Source organism: Oncorhynchus kisutch, linkage group LG24 (genome assembly GCF_002021735.2).
Source record: "Oncorhynchus kisutch isolate 150728-3 linkage group LG24, Okis_V2, whole genome shotgun sequence".
Lineage (NCBI taxonomy): Eukaryota > Metazoa > Chordata > Actinopteri > Salmoniformes > Salmonidae > Oncorhynchus > Oncorhynchus kisutch.
The window spans coordinates 45,805,479-45,833,247 of record NC_034197.2 but is presented as its reverse complement, the minus strand read 5'-3'; the positions used below and the strand labels follow the sequence as shown (position 1 = coordinate 45,833,247).

Sequence of the window (27,769 nt, the reverse complement as noted above, 5' to 3'; positions counted from 1 at the left end):
CAGTGGAGCAGGTTGAGAGCTTCAAGTTCCTTGGTGTCCACATCACCAACAAACTAACATGGTGCAAGCACACCAAGACAGTCGTGAAGAGGGTATGAGAAAACCTGTTCTCCCTCAGGAGACTGAAAATAGTTGGCATGCGTCCTCAGATCCTCAAAAGATTCTACAGTTGCACCATCGAGAGAATCCATGATTGCTGCCTGGTATGGCTGCCTGGTATGGCAACTGCTTGGCCTCCGACCGCAAGGCACTACAGAGGGTAGTGCAAATGGCCCGGTACATCACCGGGGCCAAGCCTCCTGCCATCCAGGACCTCTATACCAGGCAGTGTCAGAGGAAGGCCGTAAAAATGATCAAACACTCCAGCCACCCTAGTCATAGAGTGTTCTCTCTGCTACCACACAACAAGCGGTACCGGAGTGCCAAGTCTAGGTCCAAGAAGCTTCTAAACAGCTTCTACCCCCAAGCCATAAGACTCCTGATCATCTAGTCAAATGGCTACCCAGACTATTTGCCGTGTCCCCCCCTCATCCCCTCTTTACACCACTGCTACTCTCTGTTGTCATCTATGCACAGTCACTTTAATAACTCTACATTTACATACTACCTCAAATAACCGGTGCCCCCTCACGTTGACTCTGTATCGGTACCCCTGTATATAGTCTCGTTATTGTTATTTCACTGCTGCTCTTTAATTACTCGTTACTTTGATCTGTTATTCTGATCTGTATTTTTTGGAACTGCATTGTTGGGGCATGCTCGGTCCTCTAAGTAAGCATTTCATTGTAAGGTCACTGTTTTATTTTGCGCATGTGATTTGTACAAGTTGATTTGAGATGGAGTCGTGGTCGGATTTGCCGAAGGGAGGGCATCGCGGAAGTTAGAGTGGTAGTGGTCCAGTGTATTGCCAGCGCTGGTACTGCAGTCAATGTGTTGGTAGAATTTAGGTAGACTTGTTCTCAAATTTGCTTTGTTAAAATTCCCAAGCTACAGTTAATGCAGTCTCAGCATATATGGATTCCAGTTTGCATAGTGAAGTTCAGTGAAGTTCCTTGAGGGCCATTTTTTCTTTTTTAACTAGTCAAGTCAGTTCAGAACAAATGCTCATTGTCAATGACGGCCTAGGAACAGTGGGTTAACTGCCTTGTTCAGCTGCAGAACAACAGCTCAGGGATTCAGCTCAGGGGTTCGATCTTGCAACCTTTCGGCTACTAGTCCAACGCTCTAACCTCTAGGCTAACTGCCGCCCCGTACCTGGCTGTGATAATAATCGAAGAGAATTCTCTTGGGAGATAATGTGGTCGGCATTTGATTGTAAGGAATTCTATGTCAGGTGAACAAAATGACTTGATTTCCTGTATGTTGTAATGATTACACAATGAGTCGTTAATCATGAAGCATACACCCCCGCTCTTCTTCTTAGCATAGAGATGTTTGTTTCGCGACGCATGAAGAAACCCGGTGGCTGTACCGATTCCGACAACATATCACGAGAGAGCCATGTTTCTGTGAAACAGAGAATGTTACTGATTCTCTGATGTAACCCTTGCCCTAATTTCATCCACCTTGTTGTCTAGACACTGGACATTGGCGAATAATATGCTCTGAAGCACTGGGTGGTGTGCACGCCTTCGAAAGTCTGACCAGAGGCAGCTTTGTCTACCTCTTCTGCGGCAACGCTCTTTTGGGTTCTGGGATTAGATCCAATGTCCTGGGGGGTGGTCCGAACAAAAGATCCGCTTCGGGAAAGTCATATTCCTGGTCGTAATGTTGGTAAGTTGACATCACTCTTATATCCAGTAGTTCTTCCCGACTGTATGTAACAAGACTTAAGATTTCCTGGGGTAACAATACAATGTAAGAAATAAAGCATAAAACAAAAAATACTGCAGTTTCCTAAGGACTCGAAGTGAGGCGACCATCTCCGTCGGCGCCATCTTGAATTTGACAGAGAATATTTGGCAAATGTTGCACAATCCAGTTGTAGCAAGCTCTTAAAGACTTACCCAGAACGATTCACTGCTGTAATCGCTGCCAAAGGTCTTTCTACAAAGTATTGACTCTATGGTGTGAATACTTATGTAAATTAGATATTCCTGTATTTCATTTTCAATACATTTTCAAAAAAATGCAAAAAACATCTTTTCACTTTGTCATTATGGGGTGTTGTGTGTAGATGGGTGAGAGGGTCTATTTAATCCATGTTGAATGCAGGATGTAATGCAAAAAAATGTGGAGTAAGTATGAATACTTTCTGAAGAAACTGAATATTTCACAGAGGTTAAGAGTGTGATTCTCTACCAAAAAAAACATTAACTGTTTTGTCACATGAACTGAAATTTGTCAAAAATGATAGAACTTGATAGAACAGGTCACTGTAGAGCTATTTGTAAATGTTGGTTACAGTGGGCTCAATCAGGAGCACACAGGGGGTTTCTTGGTTCTCTTAAACAAATCCACTTTGAAACAAAAGTATACACCTCACACACATGGTTATGAGCTTAAAAAAAGAAGACATCCATACCATGGCAGACAGAGTTTAAATATAATCAATTTGGAGTTTTCATCCCAGTATTACACTTGATATACATCACAGAAGACTGAAATACAACAAAACCGTTTGACATTAAACACCAGAATTTCAGATAATTATGACATTATTAATATTATTAACATTCCACCCATGAGGCCGATCTGGTCATTCAACTGCAGGAAAGGGGTATGGACAATATGGTTTCAAATGAGATCAGTTCTACTTTTCTACTGATTCTGATGCTCTTCTTATCCCATTCTCCCTACAAGTGTGCACTCGTTCACTCCTACTCAAGGATTTAAAAGCTTTGGATTGGTGAAGACGTAGTTTCCGACATAACTTTACACCAATCCAATGTCTTGTAGTAAACAAGTGCACACCTTATGGAGAAGGGGACGAGATAGGCTTTTCTGCCTGTCTATCACTCTCTCACTTTATGTGTCCTAGAGGAAGAAGAAGAGCCAGCCATAGAGGAGGAAGAGGAGACCAACGAGGAGCCAGGTCAGAAGTCATGTGGGAGGGGCTTATGAAAGAGAGCGTAGCACTACTAGTATCTAAAAATAGAACATTAACCTACATAGAAATACAACATAACCCTCCCAGACCCTACCTCAGCATAATATATATATAATATAACCCTACCAGACCCTACCTCAGCATAATATATATATATATATACAATATAACCCTACCAGACCCTACCTCAGCATAATATATATATAATATAACCCTCCCAGACCCTACCTCAGCATAATATATATATAATATAACCCTACCAGACCCTACCTCAGCATAATATATATATAATATAACCCTCCCAGACCCTACCTCAGCATAATATATATATATATATACAATATAACCCTACCAGACCCTACCTCAGCATAATATATATATAATATAACCCTACCAGACCCTACCTCAGCATAATATATATATAATATAACCCTACCAGACCCTACCTCAGCATAATATATATATAATATAACCCTCCCAGACCCTACCTCAGCATAATATATATATAATATAACCCTCCCAGACCCTACCTCAGCATAATATATATACAATATAACCCTCCCAGACCCTACCTCAGCATAATATATATATAATATAACCCTCCCAGACCCTACCTCAGCATAATATATATATAATATAACCCTCCCAGACCCTACCTCAGCATAATATATATATATATATATAATATAACCCTCCCAGACCCTACCTCAGCATAATATATATATAATATAACCCTCCCAGACCCTACCTCAGCATAATATATATATAATATAACCCTCCCAGACCCTACCTCAGCATAATATATATACAACATAACCCTCCCAGACCCTACCTCAGCATAATATATATATATAACATAACCCTCCCAGACCCTACCTCAGCATAATATATATATATAATATAACCCTCCCAGACCCTACCTCAGCATAATATAACCCTCCCAGACCCTACCTCAGCATAATATATATATAATATAACCCTCCCAGACCCTACCTCAGCATAAAATATATATATATATAATATAATATAACCCTCCCAGACCCTACCTCAGCATAATATATATATAATATAACCCTACCAGACCCTACCTCAGTATAATATATATACAATATAACCCTACCAGACCCTACCTCAGCATAATATATATATAATATAACCCTACCAGACCCTACCTCAGCATAATATATATATAATATAACCCTCCCAGACCCTACCTCAGCATAATATATATATAATATAACCCTCCCAGACCCTACCTCAGCATAATATATATATAATATAACCCTCCCAGACCCTACCTCAGCATAAAATATATATATATATATAATATAATATAACCCTCCCAGACCCTACCTCAGCATAATATATATATAATATAACCCTACCAGACCCTACCTCAGTATAATATATATACAATATAACCCTACCAGACCCTACCTCAGCATAATATATATATAATATAACCCTACCAGACCCTACCTCAGCATAATATATATATAATATAACCCTCCCAGACCCTACCTCAGCATAATATATATATAATATAACCCTCCCAGACCCTACCTCAGCATAATATATATATAATATAACCCTCCCAGACCCTACCTCAGCATAATATATATATAATATATAATATAATATAACCTTACCAGACCCTACCTCAGCATAATATATATATAATATATAATATAATATAACCTTACCAGACCCTACCTCAGCATAATATATATATAATATATAATATAATATAACCTTACCAGACCCTACCTCAGCATAATATATATATAATATATAATATAATATAACCTTACCAGACCCTACCTCAGCATAATATATATATAATATATAATATAATATAACCCTCCCAGACCCTACCTCAGCATAATATATATAATATAACCCTCCCAGACCCTACCTCAGCATAATATATATATAATATAACCCTCCCAGACCCTACCTCAGTATAATATATATATAATATAACCCTCCCAGACCCTACCTCAGTATAATATATATATAATATAACCCTCCCAGACCCTACCTCAGCATAATATATATATAATATAACCCTACCAGACCCTACCTCAGCATAATATATATATAATATAACCCTCCCAGACCCTACCTCAGCTTAATATATATATAATATAACCCTCCCAGACCCTACCTCAGCATAATATATATATAATATAACCCTCCCAGACCCTACCTCAGCATAATATATATATAATATATAATATAATATAACCCTACCAGACCCTACCTCAGCATAATATATATATAATATATAATATAATATAACCCTACCAGACCCTACCTCAGCATAATATATATATAATATAACCCTACCAGACCCTACCTCAGCATAATATATATATAATATAACCCTCCCAGACCCTACCTCAGTATAATATATATATAATATAACCCTCCCAGACCCTACCTCAGTATAATATATATATAATATAACCCTCCCAGACCCTACCTCAGCATAATATATATATAATATAACCCTCCCAGACCCTACCTCAGCATAATATATATATAATATAACCTTACCAGACCCTACCTCAGTATAATATATATATAATATAACCCTCCCAGACCCTACCTCAGCATAATATATATATAATATAACCCTCCCAGACCCTACCTCAGCATAATATATATATAATATAACCCTCCCAGACCCTACCTCAGCATAATATATATATAATATAACCCTACCAGACCCTACCTCAGCATAATATATATATAATATAACCCTCCCAGACCCTACCTCAGCATAATATATATATAATATAACCCTCCCAGACCCTACCTCAGCATAATATATATATAATATAACCCTCCCAGACCCTACCTCAGCATAATATATATATATATATATATATATAATATAACCCTCCCAGACCCTACCTCAGCATAATATATATATAATATAACCTTACCAGACCCTACCTCAGCATAATATATATATAATATAACCCTCCCAGACCCTACCTCAGCATAATATATATATAATATAACCCTCCCAGACCCTACCTCAGCATAATATATATATATATATACAATATAACCCTACCAGACCCTACCTCAGCATAATATATATATATATATACAATATAACCCTACCAGACCCTACCTCAGCATAATATATATATAATATACCCTCCCAGACCCTACCTCAGCATAATATATATATAATATAACCCTCCCAGACCCTACCTCAGCATAATATATATATATATATATATAATATAATATAACCTTACCAGACCCTACCTCAGCATAATATATATATAATATAACCCTCCCAGACCCTACCTCAGCATAATATATATACAATATAACCCTACCAGACCCTACCTCAGTATAATATATATATAATATAACCCTACCAGACCCTACCTCAGCATAATATATATAATATAACCTTACCAGACCCTACCTCAGCATAATATATATACAACATAACCCTCCCAGACCCTACCTCAGCATAATATATATATAATATAACCCTCCCAGACCCTACCTCAGCATAATATATATATAATATAACCCTCCCAGACCCTACCTCAGCATAATATATATATAATATAACCCTCCCAGACCCTACCTCAGCATAATATATATATAATATAACCCTCCCAGACCCTACCTCAGCATAATATATATATAATATAACCCTCCCAGACCCTACCTCAGCATAATATATATATAATATAACCCTCCCAGACCCTACCTCAGCATAATATATATACAATATAACCCTACCAGACCCTACCTCAGTATAATATATATATAATATAACCCTACCAGACCCTACCTCAGCATAATATATATACAATATAACCCTACCAGACCCTACCTCAGCATAATATATATATATAATATAACCCTCCCAGACCCTACCTCAGCATAATATATATATATAATATAACCCTCCCAGACCCTACCTCAGCATAATATATATATAATATAACCCTCCCAGACCCTACCTCAGTATAATATATATATAATATAACCCTACCAGACCCTACCTCAGTATAATATATATATAATATAACCCTCCCAGACCCTACCTCAGCATAATATATATATAATATAACCCTCCCAGACCCTACCTCAGCATAATATATATATATATATATAATATAATATAACCTTACCAGACCCTACCTCAGCATAATATATATATAATATAACCCTCCCAGACCCTACCTCAGCATAATATATATACAATATAACCCTACCAGACCCTACCTCAGTATAATATATATATAATATAACCCTACCAGACCCTACCTCAGTATAATATATATATAATATAACCCTCCCAGACCCTACCTCAGCATAATATATATAATATAACCTTACCAGACCCTACCTCAGCATAATATATATATAATATAACCCTCCCAGACCCTACCTCAGCATAATATATATATAATATAACCCTCCCAGACCCTACCTCAGCATAATATATATATAATATAACCCTCCCAGACCCTACCTCAGCATAATATATATATAATATAACCCTACCAGACCCTACCTCAGTATAATATATATATATAATATAACCCTCCCAGACCCTACCTCAGCATAATATATATATAATATAATATAACCTTACCAGACCCTACCTCAGCATAATATATATATAATATAACCTTACCAGACCCTACCTCAGCATAATATATAATATATATATAATATAACCCTCCCAGACCCTACCTCAGCTTAATATATATATAATATAACCCTACCAGACCCTACCTCAGCATAATATATATATATATATATAATATAACCCTCCCAGACCCTACCTCAGCATAATATATATACAATATAACCCTCCCAGACCCTACCTCAGCATAATATATATATAATATAACCCTACCAGACCCTACCTCAGCATAATATATATATATAATATAATATAACCCTCCCAGACCCTACCTCAGCATAATATATATATAATATAACCCTCCCAGACCCTACCTCAGCATAATATATATATATATATATAATATAATATAACCTTACCAGACCCTACCTCAGCATAATATATATATATATATATAATATAACCCTCCCAGACCCTACCTCAGCATAATATATATATAATATAACCCTACCAGACCCTACCTCAGCATAATATATATATAATATAACCCTCCCAGACCCTACCTCAGCATAATATATATATAATATAACCCTCCCAGACCCTACCTCAGCATAATATATATATATAATATAATATAACCCTCCCAGACCCTACCTCAGCATAATATATATATAATATAACCCTACCAGACCCTACCTCAGCATAATATATATATATAATATAATATAACCCTCCCAGACCCTACCTCAGCATAATATATATATAATATAACCCTACCAGACCCTACCTCAGTATAATATATATATAATATAACCCTACCAGACCCTACCTCAGCTTAATATATATATAATATAACCCTCCCAGACCCTACCTCAGTATAATATATATATAATATAACCCTCCCAGACCCTACCTCAGCATAATATATATATAATATAACCCTCCCAGACCCTACCTCAGCATAATATATATATAATATAACCCTCCCAGACCCTACCTCAGCATAATATATATATATATATATAATATAACCCTCCCAGACCCTACCTCAGCATAATATATATATAATATAACCCTCCCAGACCCTACCTCAGCATAATATATATATATAATATAACCCTCCCAGACCCTACCTCAGCATAATATATATATATATATATAATATAACCCTCCCAGACCCTACCTCAGCATAATATATATATATATATATAATATAACCCTCCCAGACCCTACCTCAGCATAATATATATATAATATAACCCTCCCAGACCCTACCTCAGCATAATATATATATATAATATAACCCTCCCAGACCCTACCTCAGCATAATATATATATAATATAACCCTCCCAGACCCTACCTCAGCATAATATATATATATATATATAATATAACCCTCCCAGACCCTACCTCAGCATAATATATATATATATATATAATATAACCCTCCCAGACCCTACCTCAGCATAATATATATATAATATAACCCTCCCAGACCCTACCTCAGCATAATATATATATATATATATAATATAACCCTCCCAGACCCTACCTCAGCATAATATATATATATAATATAATATAACCCTCCCAGACCCTACCTCAGCATAATATATATATAATATAACCCTCCCAGACCCTACCTCAGCATAATATATATATAATATAACCCTACCAGACCCTACCTCAGCATAATATATATATAATATAACCCTCCCAGACCCTACCTCAGCATAATATATATATAATATAACCCTCCCAGACCCTACCTCAGCATAATATATATATATATATAATATAACCCTCCCAGACCCTACCTCAGCATAATATATATATAATATAACCCTCCCAGACCCTACCTCAGCATAATATATATATTTATTTATTTATTTATTTATTTTACCTTTATTTAACCAGGTAGGCAAGTTGAGAACAAGTTCTCATTTACAATTGCGACCTGGCCAAGATAAAGCAAAGCAGTTCGACAGATAAAACGACACAGAGTTACACATGGAGTAAAACAAACATACAGTCAATAATGCAGTATAAACAAGTCTATATACAATGTGAGGTGAGAAGGGAGGTAAAGGCAAAAAAGGCCATGATGGCAAAGTAAATACAATATAGCAAGTAAAATACTGGAATGGTAGTTTTGCAATGGAAGAATGTGCAAAGTAGAAATAAAAAATAATGGGGTGCAAAGGAGCAAAATAAATAAATAAATTAAAATTAAATACAGTTGGGAAAGAGGTAGTTGTTTGGGCTAAATTATAGGTGGGCTATGTACAGGTGCAGTAATCTGTGAGCTGCTCTGACAGTTGGTGCTTAAAGCTAGTGAGGGAGATAAGTGTTTCCAGTTTCAGAGATTTTTGTAGTTCGTTCCAGTCATTGGCAGCAGAGAACTGGAAGGAGAGGCGGCCAAAGAAAGAATTGGTTTTGGGGGTGACTAGAGAGATATACCTGCTGGAGCGTGTGCTACAGGTGGGAGATGCTATGGTGACCAGCGAGCTGAGATAAGGGGGGACTTTACCTAGCAGGGTCTTGTAGATGACATGGAGCCAGTGGGTTTGGCGACGAGTATGAAGCGAGGGCCAGCCAACGAGAGCGTACAGGTCGCAATGGTGGGTAGTATATGGGGCTTTGGTGATAAAACGGATTGCACTGTGATAGACTGCATCCAATTTGTTGAGTAGGGTATTGGAGGCTATTTTGTAAATGACATCGCCAAAGTCGAGGATTGGTAGGATGGTCAGTTTTACAAGGGTATGTTTGGCAGCATGAGTGAAGGATGCTTTGTTGCGAAATAGGAAGCCAATTCTAGATTTAACTTTGGATTGGAGATGTTTGATATGGGTCTGGAAGGAGAGTTTACAGTCTAACCAGACACCTAAGTATTTGTAGTTGTCCACGTATTCTAAGTCAGAGCCGTCCAGAGTAGTGATGTTGGACAGGCGGGTAGGTGCAGGTAGCGATCGGTTGAAGAGCATGCATTTAGTTTTACTTGTATTTAAGAGCAATTGGAGGCCACGGAAGGAGAGTTGTATGGCATTGAAGCTTGCCTGGAGGGTTGTTAACACAGTGTCCAAAGAAGGGCCGGAAGTATACAGAATGGTGTCGTCTGCGTAGAGGTGGATCAGGGACTCACCAGCAGCAAGAGCGACCTCATTGATGTATACAGAGAAGAGAGTCGGTCCAAGAATTGAACCCTGTGGCACCCCCATAGAGACTGCCAGAGGTCCGGACAGCAGACCCTCCGATTTGACACACTGAACTCTATCAGAGAAGTAGTTGGTGAACCAGGCGAGGCAATCATTTGAGAAACCAAGGCTGTCGAGTCTGCCGATGAGGATATGGTGATTGACAGAGTCGAAAGCCTTGGCCAGATCAATGAATACGGCTGCACAGTAATGTTTCTTATCGATGGCGGTTAAGATATCGTTTAAGACCTTGAGCGTGGCTGAGGTGCACCCATGACCAGCTCTGAAACCGGATTGCATAGCAGAGAAGGTATGGTGAGATTCGAAATGGTCGGTAATCTGTTTGTTGACTTGGCTTTCGAAGACCTTAGAAAGGCACGGTAGGATAGATATAGGTCTGTAGCAGTTTGGGTCAAGAGTGTCCCCCCCTTTGAAGAGGGGGATGACCGCAGCTGCTTTCCAATCTTTGGGAATCTCAGACGACACGAAAGAGAGGTTGAACAGGCTAGTAATAGGGGTGGCAACAATTTCGGCAGATAATTTTAGGAAGAAAGGGTCCAGATTGTCTAGCCCGGCTGATTTGTAGGGGTCCAGATTTTGCAGCTCTTTCAGAACATCAGCTGAATAGATTTGGGAGAAGGAGAAATGGGGAAGGCTTGGGCGAGTTGCTGTTGGGGGTGCAGTGCTGTTGTCCGGGGTAGGAGTAGCCAGGTGGAAAGCATGGCCAGCCGTACAAAATGCTTATTGAAATTCTCAATTATGGTGGATTTATCAGTGGTGACAGTGTTTCCTATCTTCAGTGCAGTGGGCAGCTGGGAGGAGGTGTTCTTATTCTCCATGGACTTTACAGTGTCCCAGAACTTTTTTGAGTTAGTGTTGCAGGAAGCAAATTTCTGCTTGAAAAAGCTAGCCTTGGCTTTTCTAACTGCCTGTGTATAATGATTTCTAGCTTCCCTGAACAGCTGCATATCACGGGGGCTGTTCGATGCTAATGCAGAACGCCATAGGATGTTTTTGTGTTGGTTAAGGGCAGTCAGGTCTGGGGAGAACCAAGGGCTATATCTGTTCCTGGTTCTAAATTTCTTGAATGGGGCATGTTTATTTAAGATGGTTAGGAAGGCATTTTTAAAAAATATCCAGGCATCCTCTACTGACGGGATGAGATCAATATCCTTCCAGGATACCCCGGCCAGGTCGATTAGAAAGGCCTGCTCGCAGAAGTGTTTCAGGGAGCGTTTTACAGTGATGAGTGGAGGTCGTTTGACCGCTGACCCATTACGGATGCAGGCAATGAGGCAGTGATCGCTGAGATCTTGGTTGAAGACAGCAGAGGTGTATTTAGAGGGGAAGTTGGTTAGGATGATATCTATGAGGGTGCCCGTGTTTAAGGTTTTGGGGAGGTACCTGGTAGGTTCATTGATTATTTGTGTGAGATTGAGGGCATCAAGTTTAGATTGTAGGATGGCTGGGGTGTTAAGCATGTTCCAGTTTAGGTCGCCTAGCAGCACGAACTCTGAAGATAGATGGGGGGCAATCAGTTCACATATGGTGTCCAGAGCACAGCTGGGGGCAGAGGGTGGTCTATAGCAGGCGGCAACGGTGAGAGACTTGTTTTTAGAGAGGTGGATTTTTAAAAGTAGAAGTTCAAATTGTTTGGGTACAGACCTGGATAGTAGGACAGAACTCTGCAGGCTATCTTTGCAGTAGATTGCAACACCGCCCCCTTTGGCAGTTCTATCTTGTCTGAAAATGTTGTAGTTTGGAATTAAAACTTCAGAATTTTTGGTGGTCTTCCTAAGCCAGGATTCAGACACAGCTAGAACATCCGATATATATATTATATATATATTATATATATATAATATAACCCTCCCAGACCCTACCTCAGTATAATATATATATAATATATAATATAACCCTCCCAGACCCTACCTCAGCATAATATATATATAATATAACCCTCCCAGACCCTACCTCAGTATAATATATATATAATATATAATATAACCCTCCCAGACCCTACCTCAGCATAATATATATATAATATAACCCTCCCAGACCCTACCTCAGTATAATATATATATATATACAATATAACCCTACCAGACCCTACCTCAGCATAATATATATATAATATAACCCTCCCAGACCCTACCTCAGCATAATATATATATAATATAACCCTCCCAGACCCTACCTCAGCATAATATATATATAATATAACCCTCCCAGACCCTACCTCAGTATAATATATATATAATATAACCTTACCAGACCCTACCTCAGCATAATATATATATAATATAACCTTACCAGACCCTACCTCAGTATAATATATATATAATATAACCTTACCAGACCCTACCTCAGTATAATATATATATAATATAACCTTACCAGACCCTACCTCAGTATAATATATATATAATATAACCTTACCAGACCCTACCTCAGTATAATATATATATAATATAATATAACCTTACCAGACCCTACCTCAGCATAATATATATATAATATAACCTTACCAGACCCTACCTCAGTATAATATATATACAATATAACCCAGCTAGACCTCACCTCAGTAGAAAAATAATGTAACCCTACCAAACTCTACCTCAGTATAATATATATATAATATAACCCTACCAGACCCTACCTCAGCATAATATATATACAACATAACCCTACCAGACCCTACCTCAGCATAATATATATACAACATAACCCTCCCAGACCCTACCTCAGTATAATATATATATAATATAACCCTACCAGACCCTACCTCAGCATAATATATATATAATATAACCCTCCCAGACCCTACCTCAGCATAATATATATATAATATAACCCTCCCAGACCCTACCTCAGCATAATATATATATATAATATAACCCTCCCAGACCCTACCTCAGCATAATATATATATAATATAACCCTCCCAGACCCTACCTCAGCATAATATATATATAATATAACCCTCCCAGACCCTACCTCAGCATAATATATATATATATATAATATAATATAACCCTCCCAGACCCTACCTCAGTATAATATATATATATATATAATATAATATAACCCTCCCAGACCCTACCTCAGCATAATATATATATATATATATAATATAATATAACCCTCCCAGACCCTACCTCAGCATAATATATATATATATATAATATAATATAACCCTCCCAGACCCTACCTCAGCATAATATATATACAATATAACCCTACCAGACCCTACCTCAGTATAATATATATATATATATATAATATAACCCTCCCAGACCCTACCTCAGCATAATATATATATAATATAACCCTCCCAGACCCTACCTCAGCATAATATATAATATAACCCTCCCAGACCCTACCTCAGCATAATATATATATAATATAACCCTCCCAGACCCTACCTCAGCATAATATATATATAATATAACCCTACCAGACCCTACCTCAGCATAATATATATACAATATAACCCTACCAGACCCTACCTCAGCATAATATATATATAATATAACCCTCCCAGACCCTACCTCAGCATAATATATATATAATATAACCCTCCCAGACCCTACCTCAGCATAATATATATATAATATAACCTTACCAGACCCTACCTCAGTATAATATATATATAATATAACCCTCCCAGACCCTACCTCAGCATAATATATATATAATATAACCCTCCCAGACCCTACCTCAGCATAATATATATATAATATAACCCTCCCAGACCCTACCTCAGTATAATATATATATAATATAACCCTCCCAGACCCTACCTCAGCATAATATATATATAATATAACCCTCCCAGACCCTACCTCAGTATAATATATATATAATATAACCCTCCCAGACCCTACCTCAGCATAATATATATATAATATAACCCTCCCAGACCCTACCTCAGCATAATATATATATAATATAACCCTCCCAGACCCTACCTCAGCATAATATATATATAATATAACCCTCCCAGACCCTACCTCAGCATAATATATATATAATATAACCCTCCCAGACCCTACCTCAGCATAATATATATATAATATAATATAACCTTACCAGACCCTACCTCAGCATAATATATATATAATATAACCCTCCCAGACCCTACCTCAGCATAATATATATATAATATAACCCTCCCAGACCCTACCTCAGCATAATATATATATAATATAACCCTACCAGACCCTACCTCAGTATAATATATGTATATAACACAACCCTACTAGAACCTACCACAGTAGAATATGCAGTGCATTCTGGAGGGATTCCAAACCATTGACTTTTTTCACATTTTGTGGCCTTGATTAAATATGCATTTTTTCTTATCAATCTACACACAATACCTCATAATTACAAAGCATAAACAGGTTGTTAGAAATGTTTGCAAAAGTATAAATGTTTTATACAGAAATACCTTATTTACATAAGTATTCAGACCCTTTGCTATACGACTAAAAATTGAGCTCAGGTGCTTCCTGTTTCCATTGATCATTCTTGAGATGTTTCTTCAACTTTATTGGAGTCCAACCTGTGGTAAATTAAATTGATTGGACATGATTTGTAAAGGCACATACCTGTTAATATAAGGTCCCACTGTTGACAGTGCATGTCAGAGCAAAAACCAAGCCATGAGGTTGAAGAAATTGTCCTTAGAGCTCCGAGCAGGATCGTGTCGAGGCACAGATCTGGGGAAGGGTACCAAAACATTTATGTAGAATTGAAGGTCCCCAAGAACACAATCACCTCCATCATTCTCCATCAACACTCTAGTCAGCAAACTGGATGTAGTCTATCACAGTGACATCCGTTTTATCACCAAAGCCCCACATACAACCCACCACTGCGACCTCTATGCTCTCGTTGGCTGGTCCTCCCCACATATCCGTCGCCAAACCCACTGGCTCCAGGTCATCTATAAGTATATTTTTAGCTCACTGGTCACCATAGCAACACCCAGCAATTACATGCGCTCCAGCAGGTATATTTTACTGGTCATCCCCAAAGCCAACACTTGCTTTGGCCGCCTTTCCTTCCAGTTCTCTGCTGCCAATGACTGGAACGAATTGCAAAAATCTCTGAAGCTGGAGTCTCCCTCTCTAACTTTAAGCATCAGCTGTCAGAGCAGCTTACCTGTACACAGCCAATCTGTAAATAGCACACCCAACTACCTCATCCCCATATTATTACTTACCCTCTTGCTCTTTTGCACCCCAGTATCTCTACTTGCACACCATCATCTGCACATCATCACTCCAGTATTAATGCTAAATTGTAATTATTTTTGCCTTCATGGCCTATTTATTGCCTACCTCCCTACTCTTCTACATTTGCACACACTGTACATAGATATTTCTACTTTTCTTTTGTGTTATTGACTGTACGTTTGTCTATGTGTAACTCTGTTTGTGTCGCACTGCTTTATCTTGGCCAGGTCCCAGTTGTAAATGAGAACTTGTTCTCAACAGATCTACCTGGTTAACTAAATGTGAAATAAAGTTAAATTCTTAAATGGAAGAAGTTTGGAACCTCCAAGACTTTTCCTAGAGCTGACCTCCTGGCCAAACTGAGCAATCGGCAGAGAAGGGGCTTGGTCAGGGAAGTGGCCAAGAACCCGATGGTCACTCTGACAGAGTTCCAGAGATCCTCTGTGGAGATGGGAGAACCTGAGAAACAAGATTCTCTGGTCTGATGAAACCAAGATAACTCTTTGGCCTGAATGCCATGTGTCACGTCTGGAGGAAACCTGGCACCATCCTTACGGTGGAGCATGGTGGTGGCAGCATCATGTTGTGGGGATGTTTTTCAGCGGAAGGGACTGGGAGAGTAGTCAGGATCGAGGGAAAGAAGAACAGAGCAAAGTACAGAGAGATTCTTGACGAAAACCTGCTCCAGAGCACTCAGGACTAGACTGAGGTGAAAGGTTCACCTTCCAACAGGACAACGACAATAAGCACACAGCCAAGTCAACGCAGGAGTGACTTTGGGACAAGTCTCTGAATGTCCTTGAGTGGCCCAGCCAGAGCCTGGACTTGAACCCAATCTAACATCTCTGGAGAGATCTGAAACTAGCTGTGCAGCAATGCTCCCCATCCAACCTGACAGAGCTTGAACATATCTGCAAAGAAGAATGGGAGAAACTCCCCAAATACAGGTGTGCCAAGCTTGTAGCGTCATACGCAAAAAGACTCGAGGCTGTAATCACTGAAAGGGTAAAGGGTCTGAAAACTTATGTAAATGTTATATTTAAAAAAAATGTTTTTAAAACAAAAGTTTTTGCTTTTTCATTATGAGGTATTGTGTGTAGATTTATGAGGGGGAAAAAAGATTTCCTCCATTTTAAATAAGGCTGTAACGTAACAAAATATGGAAAACGTCAAGGGGTCTGAATACTTTCAGAATTCAATGTATATAACATAACCCTACTACAACCTACCTCAGCAGAATATATATAACATTACCCTACCACACACGTGCACAGACACACACACCTCTTGTCTTTATCAGTGTTCTTTTTCTTTTCCTGATGCAGGGGAAGAGCCACAGGAGGGAGAGGAGGAGCATGCAGATGAAGGGGAGGGGGCAGAGGAAGGAGAAGGTAAATAATTGGCAAGCTCGTTTTGCATAGCCAAGTCCCGTGACTGTTGCCCAGGTAGAGTTAGCACCGGTGGTGAACGCTAAATGTCCCACTCAAAACCAACAGCGAGATGGATGCGGTTCAATCATAGACTGTTTATGTAAGGTGGGGTCCAAAATTACTGCCACCCTTGATAAAGATGAACAAAAAAGACTATGAAATAAATAACACAAATACTGAGGTATTGTTGTACACAAAAAAAAGGGAAAATAAATGATTTCACACTAAAATAATTTCTCATGGAAAGAGATTTTGTTAAACTATTTTAGTTATTTTTTTAAGGTAGGGCTGCAATTATTGACATCCCTGTTTTCAATACCCTTCAATATCTCACCTTGCAACTAAAACGGCACTGAGCCTTTTTCTGAAATATTTGGAGTTGGAGAAAACACTATGTAGATTTTGATGTCTGCTTTAGTTTATTGCTGGAAGATCCACTTGCGGCCAAGTTTGAGCTTCCTGGCAGAGGCACCGAGGTTTGTTGGCAAAAATGTCCTGGTACTGGATAAAGTTCATGATGCCGTTGACCTTAACAAGTGGAAGCAAATAGCCCCATAACATCAAAGATCAATATTTTATAAAAGGGTCCTTTTCTGCTTATGCATCCTTATTTTGACGCCAAAACCACCACTGGTATGAATGGCCAAAGAGCTCTATTTTCATGTCATCCAACCAATGTAAACACATGGAGTTTGCTAAATGCCATTGGCATTTGGATTGAAACGGGTGTTTTGGGCTCAGCTTTTAACTTTTTTTTTTGCTCATCTTTGTCAAGGGTGCCAATAATTTTGGACCCCACTCAAAATGGAAAAACCCATCGATGACGTTACCCCATTAATTCCTACAGTATGTGACTGGGTCCGTCTGTCTGTCTCTCTCACCTGGACATCTCTAATGACTATTTTCTCTCTCTCTCTCTCTCTCTCTCTCTCTCTCTCTCTCTCTCTCTCTCTCTCTCTCTCTCTCTCTCTCTCTCTACAGAGGAGGCCAAACCTAAATTCAAGTAAGTCCTCCAACATGTTAATGTATGGAAGTTTAGATTGGATTAGAATATGGAAACTATGCTGGGAGTTGTTGTTGTCCATTCTTATTCTCTATCTCTCTCTCTCTTTCTCTCCCAATTCAATTGGGATTTATCGGCACGGGAAACATATATTTTGTGAAATAAACAATGAACTAAATTGAGAAGAAACAAATGTAACATAAAAAAAACTGTAAACATTGCACTCAAAAAGGTTTAAAAAGAAAAACATTTCAAGTGTTATATTATCAGCTATGTGCAGTGTTTTAGCAATGTGCAAATAGTTGTAGTATGAATAGTGAGGGAAGATAAATGAACAGATAAATATAGGTTGTATTTACAATGTTGTTTGTGCTCCACTGATTGCCCTTTTCTCATGGCAACGGACCACAAATCTTGCTGCTGTGATTGCACACTGTGGTAACACATATGGGAGTTTATCAGTGCTGGATTTCTTTTCAAATTCTTTATGGGTCTGTGTGATCTGTGGGAAATATGTGTCTCTAATATGGTCATTATTTGGCAGGAGGTTAGGAAGTGAAGCTTAGTTTCCACCTCATTGTGTGTACAGTGGGCACATATACTGCCTTCTCTTGAGAGCCAGGTCTGCCTAAGGAGACCTCTCTCGATAGCAAGGCTATGCTGACTGAGTCTATACATACTCAAAGCTTTTCTTAATTTTGGGTCAGTGACAGCGGTCAGGTATTCTGCCACTGTGTACTCTCTGTTTAGGGCCAGATTGCGTTCCAATTTGCTTTGTTTTTTTGTTGATTCTTTCCAGTGTGTCAAATAGTTATCTTTTTGCTTTCTTGTAATTTGGTTGGGTCTAATTGTGTTGCTGGCCCAAAGCATGATGTTTCCACCCACCATGCTTCACAGTAGGTATGGTGTTCTTTGGATGCAACTCAGCATTCTTTGTCCTCCAAACACGACGGGTTGAGTTTATACCAAAAAGTTATATTTTGGTTTCATCTGACCATATGACATTCTCCCAATCTTCTTCTGGATCATCCAAATGCTCTCTAGCAAACTTCAGACGGGCCTGGACATGTACTGGCTTAAGCAGGGGGGCACGTCTGGCACTGCAGGATTTGAGTCCGTGGCGGTGTAGTGTGTGTGATGGTAGTGTGTGTGATGGTAGGCTTTGTTACCTTGGTCCCAGCTCTCTGCAGGTCATTCACTACCCCCGCGTGGTTCTGGGATTTTTGCTCACCGTTCTTGTGATAATTTTGACCCCACGGGGTGAGATCTTGTGTGGAGACCCAGATCGAGGGAGATTATCAGTGGTCTTGTATGTCTTCCATTTCCTAATGATTGCTCCCACAGTTGATTTCTTCAAACCAAGCTGCTTACCTATTGCAGATTCAGTCTTCCCAGCCTGGTGCAGGTCTACAATTTTGTTTCTGGTGTCCTTTGACAGCTCTTCGGTCTTGGCCATAGTGGAGTTTGGAGTGTGACTGTTTGAGGTTGTGGACAGGTGTCTTTTATACTGATAACAAGTTCAAACAGGTGCCATTAATACAGGTAACGAGTGGAGGACAGAGGAGCCTCTCAAAGAAGAAGTTACAGGTCTGTGTGAGCCAGAAATCATGCTTGTTTGTAGGTGACCAAATACTTATTTTCCACCATAATTTGCTAATAAATTCATAAAAAATTGCTACAATGTGATTTTCTGGATTTTCTTTCTCATTTTGTCTGTCATAGTTGAAGTGTACATATGATGAAAATTACAGGCCTCTCTCATCTGTTTAAGTGGGAGAACTTGCACAATTGGTGGCTGACTAAATACTTTTTTGCCCCACTGTATGTATATATATATATATATATATATATACAGGAAGTAGAAAATAACATGGCTATATATATATATATACAGGAAGTAGAAAATAACATGGCTATATATATATATATACAGGAAGTAGAAAATAACATGGCTATATATATATATACAGGAAGTAGAAAATAACATGGCTATATATATATATATATATACAGGGAGTAGAAAATAACATGGCTATATATATATACAGGGAGTAGAAAATAACATGGCTATATATATATACAGGGAGTAGAAAAGACAATGGCTATATATATATATAGAGAGGGGAGAACAAGTATTTGATACACTGCCGATTTTGCAGGTTTTCCTACTTACAAAGCATGCATAGGTCTGTAATTTTTATCATAGGTACACTTCATCTTTGAGAGACGGAATCTAAAAATCCAGAAATTCACATTGTATGATTTTTAAGTCGTTAATTTGCATTTTATTGCATGACATAAGTATTTGATACATCAGAAAGCAGAACTTAATATTTGGTACAGAAACCTTTGTTTGCAATTACAGAGATCATACGTTTCCTGTAGTTCTTGACCAGGTTTACACACACTGCAGCAGGGATTTTGACCCACTCCTCCATACAGACCTTCTCCAGATCCTTCAGGTTTTGGGGCTGTCGCTGGGCAATACGGACTTTCAGCTCCCTCCAAAGATTTTCTATTGGGTTCAGGTCTGGAGACTGGCTAGGCCACTCCAGGACCTTGAGATGCTTCTTACGGAGCCACTCCTTAGTTGCCCTGGCTGTGTGTTTTGGGTCGTTGTTATGCTGGAAGACCCAGCCACGACCCATCTTCAATGCTCTTACTGAGGGAAGGAGGTTGTTGGCCAAGATCTCGTGATACATGGCCACATCCATCCTCCCCTCAGTATGGTGCAGTCGTCCTGTCCCCTTTGCAGAAAAGCATCCCCAAAGAATGATGTTTCCACCTCCATGCTTCACGGTTGGGATGGTGTTCCTGGGGTTGTACTCATCGTTCTTCTTCCTCCAAACACAGCGAGTGGAGTTTAGTCCAAAAAGCTCTATTTTTGTCTCATCAGACCACATGACCTTCTCACATTCCTCCTCTGGATCATCCAGATGGTCATTGGCAAACTTCAGATGGGCCTGGACATGCGCTGGCTTGAGCAGGGGGACTTTGCGTGCGCTGCAGGATTTTAATCCATGACGGCGTAGTGTGTTACTAATGGTTTTCTTTGAGACTGTGGTCCCAGCTCTCTTCAGGTCATTGACCAGGTCCTGCCGTGTAGTTCTGGGCTGATCCCTCACCTTACTCATGATCATTGATGCCCCACGAGGTGAGATGTTGCATGGAGCCCCAGACCGAGGGTGAATGACCGTCATCTTGAACTTCTTCCATTTTCTAATAATTGCGCCAACAGTTGTTGCCTTCTCACCAAGCTGCTTGCCTATTGTCCTGTACTCCATCCCAGCCTTGTGCAGGTCTACAATTTATCCCTGATGTCCTTACACTGTGGAGATCGTGGAGAGGTTGGAGTCTGTTTGATTGAGTGTGTGGACAGGTGTCTTTTATACAGGTAATGAGTGGAGAACAGGGGGCTTCTTAAAAAAAACTAACAGGTCTGTGAGAGCCGGAATTCTTACTGGTTGGTAGGTGATCAAATACTTATGCATGCAATAAAATGCAAATGATTTACTTAAAAATCATACCATGTGATTTTCTGGATTTTTGTTTTAGATTCCGTCTCTCACAGTTGAAGTGTACCTATGATAAAAATTACAGACCTCTACATGCTTTGTAAGTAGGAAACACTGCTGATTTTGCAGGTTATCAAATACTTGTTCTCCCCACTGTATATATACGGCATGACGAGGTTCTCCACTCGTCTCCATCCCAAATACGCACCAGATTATACGCGCTCCTGAGGTCCAGTTTTGTGAAAAACCGTGCTCCGTGAAAGGATTCCACCACCTTAGATGAAAGGTTACGGGTAACCAAACCCCACCGTGATAGAATTTAGACCTCTTTAATCAATGCACAGACACAGACCTCCCTCCTTTTTCTTCACAAAAAAGAAACTCGAGGAGACAGGTGAAATGAATGACCCCTGTCCCAGAGATTCCGTGACGTATGTCTCCATAGCCAACGTCCATTGCCTCCTGTGGCAATGGGTACACTTGACTCCTGGGAAGCACAGCGTTTACCTGGAGATTTATCGCACAATCCTCCTTTCGATGAGGTGGTAATTTAGTCGCCCTCTTCTTACAGAAAGCGATAGCCAAATCGGCATATTCAGGGGGAATGCGCACAGTGGAAACCTGGTCTGGACTCTCCACCGACGTGACACTGATGGAAACTCCAAAACACCTCCATGAACACTCCTCTGTCCACCCCTAGAGAACCCCCTGTCTCCACGAAATCCTAGGATTGTGACTAGCCAGCCAGGGAACCCCCAGCACCACTAGAAACGCAGGTGAATTGATAAGGAAGAGACTAATCCGCTCCTTATGATTCCCCTGCGTTACTATGTCCAGTGGAACCGTGGCCTCCCTGACCAACCCTGACCCTAATGGCCGGCTATCTAGGGAGTGCACAGGGAAGGGGGGGTGATCTATCGGCACTAGCGGAATACCCAGCTTGATGGCGAGTCCGCGATCCATAAAGTTCCCAGCTGCGCCTGAATCGACTAGCACATTATGCTGGGTAGAGGGAGAAAAGTCAAGAAACAAAATAAATACAAACATGTGACTAACAGGGGGTTCTGGGTGAGTTTGGTGCTGACTCACCTGGGGTGACCGAGAAGTGTTCCGCCTGCCCTCTTGACTCCCAGACGGGCTCCCCCAGCACCGGTCGGCCGTGTGTTGTCTCCGACCACAGCTGGTACAGGAGGGGCCTCCTCCTCCGGTACCCCTCGGCACGGCCCCTCCTAACTCCATAGGAATGGGAGCGGGAGTGCTAGGTGGTGGAATAGACATGACCCTCTCCGAACTCCCGCGGGCAGCCAGCAGATTGTCCAGCTGGATAGACATGTCTATTAGTTCACAGAGGGAGAGAGCGGCGTCTCTACACGCTAGCTCCCTGTGGTCATCCTCCCGGAGACTACACCGGTAGTGGTCTATCAGGGCCCTGTCGTTCCACCCAGCCCCAAGGTCCGGAACTCCAACGCAAACGCGTTGGCCCACTCCAGAGCACGACCCGTCAGGCAGGAGGCGAGGATACTCACACTCTCCTCCACCGAGGGAGTTGGTCCCACGGTAGCCAGGTACAGATCGAGTTGGAGCAAAAAACCCTGGCACCCAGCCGCCGCTCCATCTTACTCCCTCAGGAGTGCAAGACGAAGTGCGTTGGAGCCGGATGCGGAGGGAGGAGAAGGTGGACTCGTCGGAGGTACCAGAGGTGAAGAGAGGACCACTCCTCTCCCATCGGTCCATTCTCTCCATCATCTGATCCATCGCCCTTGGAGGACACGTTCCTCCATCGATGGAAGGGGGTTGGCAGCTGCTTCTGCTGACTCCATTGACCTCTCTAGGGTATGTGGGACGATAGCGTCCCATCTGGCCAAGATCAAGTGAGATTGCAGAGCGCCAAATTCTTAAACAGAAATGCTAATTATAAAAATTCAGAAAACAAAATATATTTTACATAGGTTTAAAGATTAACTTCTTGTTAATCCAACCACGGTGTCAGATTAATAAAATGCATACGTAGCCCAGAACATACCTAGCCCAGAACATAGCCCAGTTGACAAATTATTACAAACAGTAACCAGCCAAGCAGAACCGTTACAAAACTCAGAATTAGAGATAAAATTAATCCCTTACCTTTGATGATCTTCACATGGTGGCACTCAGAAGACATTCATTTACTCAATAAATGTTCCGATACCTACATGTACATACTACCTCAACAAGCCTGACTAACAGGTATGCCTTGCTGCTCTGTTTTCAAATGTCTTTTTACAGTTGTTTTATACCTTTACACACATACACACACACACGCGCGCGCACACGCATACTTTCCCCCCCCGCACCATTGGTTAGAGCCTGTAGGTAAGCATTTCACTACACCTGTTGTATTTGGCGCACGTGACAAATAAACTTTGATTTTGATTTGCCAGGCAGTCAAGCTGGTCTCGATGCTGAAGCTGTAGTACGTTTTGAGATATTCTTTTACCTCCTGAGGCGTTGTCGTGCTATTTTTACGACTGTGTTGGTGTGTTTGGACCATGATAGATCCTTAGTGATGTGGACACTGTGGAATTTGAAGCTCTCGACCTGCACCACAACAGCCATGTCTACGTAAATGGGGGCATGTTCGGCCCTCCGTTTCCTGAAGTTGATGATATTTCTCTCCTGCTCTCTCTCTCTCTCTCTCTCTCTCTCTCTCTCTCTCTCTCTCTCTCTCTCTCTCTCTCTCTCTCTCTCTCTCTCTCTCTCTCTCTCTCTCTCTCTCTCTCTCTCTCTCTCTCTCTCTCTCTCTCAGGCCTTTCATAATGCCCAACCTCATCCCACCTAAGATCCCAGATGGAGAGAAGGTAGATTTTGATGTAAGTATGTGACTGGATATACTATACTGCTGTTATCATCTCTGCAGGACATCCACAGGAAGAGTATGGAGAAGGATATTTTGTTGTTATTGTTTTTATTTCTGCAGGACATCCACAGGAAGCGCATGGAGAAGGACCTGAATGAGCTGCAGACACTGATCGAGGTTCACTTTGAAAGCAGGAAGAAGGAGGAGGAGGAGCTTATCAACCTCACAGACAGGATTGTGAGTGGCACAGACACATGTCCCTCAAACTAGCCGCTCCCAGTCCCGTCACTCAAACTAGCACCGTCCCAGACACCTGCCACTCAAATTAGCCCCTTCCCCTCCCAGAACCTTGTCACTCAAACCAGCCCCTCCCCCTCACAGACTCTATCACTCAAACTAGCCCCGCCCCAGACCACTGTTACTCAAATTAGCCCCTGCCCTTCCCCAGACCCATGTCACTCAAACTAGCCCCCCGTCACTCATAACTAGCCCATCCCCTGACTTGTCAGTCAAACTAGCTCCTCCCCAGACTTCTGACAGTCAAATTAGCCCCTCCTCTGAATCTTGTCACTCAAACTAGCTAGTATTTACTTTTAGAGAGCATTGTACACTACATTCATGTCATTCCTAAAGTTAGGGATCTGGATATTCTCTCTAGGAGAAGCGACGTTCTGAACGATCAGAGCAGCAAAGGATCCGCAGTGAACGAGAGAAAGAACGACAGAAGAGGTTGGAGGTAAGAGAGAGTCTCAGTGACACTGTGTATCAGGTATTGAACCTGACTAGCAGCTTTTTATGGGTGATCTCTCTCTCTTTCTCTCTCTCTCTCTCTCTCACGCTTTCTCTCCTTCTCTCTCCAGGATGAGAGGACTCGTAAAGAGGAGGAGGAGGCAAAGAGGAAAGCAGATGATGATGCTAAGAAGAAGAAGACGTTGACTAGCCTACACTTTGGAGGCTACATGCAGAAGGTACTATTATAATACACTGTATGTACATTGTCGTGGTAATTTCCTGTATTTCTAAACATTCAGAGAGCAAACCACACACAAGTCAGAGTATGTTATAAAGTCCATCTTTAATTATATATGAGCTTCACCATAGCCCTGTGACTCTCAGATCAATTCAGTGTCTATAAATGAATTCTCTGAGTGCTTACAAAACAGTTCTTAGTATAATTTATAGCCAAGACACACCCATCTCAACTCACATGATGAAACACAGATCTCAGGAACATTACACAAAGAACCTTTTACTTGAAAGAGGAGTCTCCCATAGCTAGATAGCATTAGCTATAAATTATCGTCCAGTTTGGTCTCCTAAGTTCTTATCTCGTTCTTGGTACAACATAGTACCAAACCATTACCTCATCCAATGGCATATATCAATTGTCAATTCTAGATACTCCCATCTCAAATACATCCCCCCTGAACAAGCTCACCGAGACAGTGAGCCTCTTAGGTCATATACTAGATCAAGATAAGGGCAACCTCAGAGGGGACATACAATAGTTCCAGACACATTCCCATAAGAAGAGGAGCCTCCATTCTGTCCTCCTCCCCTTCTGATATTCTTCATAGCATCACATGGTTTAACAGATACTTTGACATATGAAGACAAGCCTGACCTCTCCCCTCTCTGGGCCCCTAGTGACTAAGCCCTAGCAGAGAAGGGATAACTGCAAACTGCCAACAGTATTATCCAAAAGAAAACATCCTAATGACAAATATCACATAAGCATTATTATGTAAATAAAACATCTTATTTATCAACGTTCCCTAACTAATTCTGATTCTGCTACCACAACATTATCAGTAGATTATTATATTAACTCGTTATTACATTATTATTATTATATACCTGTATCTCATTATTATGATATGACTAGATGGAGGTCAGAGGGAAGAGACAGACAGAGAGAGAGAAGAAGAAGAAGATTCTACAGGACAGACGGAAGTCTCTGGACATCGAGAACATGAGCCAGGACAAACTGAAGTGCAGTACTACAACTATACTATACTACTACAATAATGTATATTACACTATACTACTAGATCCTAACCTCTCTCTCTCTGTGCAGAGACAAGGCCCAGGAGCTGTGGTTGTGGCAGCAGCAGCTGGAGGCGGAGAAGTTTGATCTGCAGTATCAGATTAGCAGACAGAAGTATGACATCAACGTCCTTCGCAACAGAGTGTCAGACCACCAGAAGACGTACGGACAACCCTTACACACACAGAGACACACACGCACACGCACATACATACACACACAAACTGTGTAACTAAGTGTCCTCTATTCTGCAGCACCAAGAGAACCAAGAGAGGCCTGAGGAAGTAGAGATACTGAAGAGGGACTGAAGTAGACTGGCTGAGGGACTGAAGTAGACTGGCTTAGGACATCAGCTGTCTGGCCTATTTGTCTACTGTCTGATCTCTCTCCTTCTGACATCTCTCCCTCCTTCCTACATCTCTCCCTCCTTCCTACATCTCTCCCTCCTTCCTACATCTCTCCCTCCTTCCTACATCTCTCCCTCCTTCCTACATCTCTCCCTCCTTCCTACATCTCTCCCTCCTTCCTACATCTCTCCCTCTTTCCTACATCTCTCTCTTTCCTACATCTCTCCCTCCTTCCTACATCTCTCTCTTTCCTACATCTCTCTCTCTTTCCTAAATCTCTCTCTCCTTCCTACATCTCTCTCTCCTTCCTACATCTCTCTCTCTTTCCTACATCTCTCTCTCTTTCCTACATCTCTCTCTCCTTCCTACATCTCTCTCTCCTTCCTACATCTCTCTCTCCTTCCTACATCTCTCTCTCCTTCCTACAACTGTACCTTTCTCCCTGTCCATCCCTCGTCTCCTTACCCT

General features: G+C 40.5%; 1 protein-coding gene across 2 annotated transcripts; it reads left to right on the top strand.

Moving 5' to 3' along the window:
• Positions 1-1,691: 1,691 nt before the first annotated feature.
• On the top strand, positions 1,692-27,433 carry LOC109869106 (troponin T, cardiac muscle isoforms). Of its 2 annotated transcripts, none has more exons than XM_020458951.2 (10): positions 1,692-1,773; positions 17,449-17,514; positions 18,535-18,556; positions 24,857-24,920; positions 25,028-25,144; positions 25,566-25,643; positions 25,768-25,875; positions 26,793-26,899; positions 26,985-27,116; positions 27,209-27,433. In XM_020458951.2, exons 1-10 carry the CDS (start codon positions 1,707-1,709, stop codon positions 27,240-27,242), a joined length of 795 nt encoding a protein of 264 aa, XP_020314540.2. In that variant the 5' UTR covers positions 1,692-1,706; the 3' UTR covers positions 27,243-27,433. The 2 variants fall into 2 exon arrangements, with proteins under 2 accessions (XP_020314540.2, XP_031660056.1); XM_031804196.1 differs by having other exon boundaries at positions 26,793-26,904.
• The last annotated feature ends 336 nt before the right edge of the window (positions 27,434-27,769 follow it).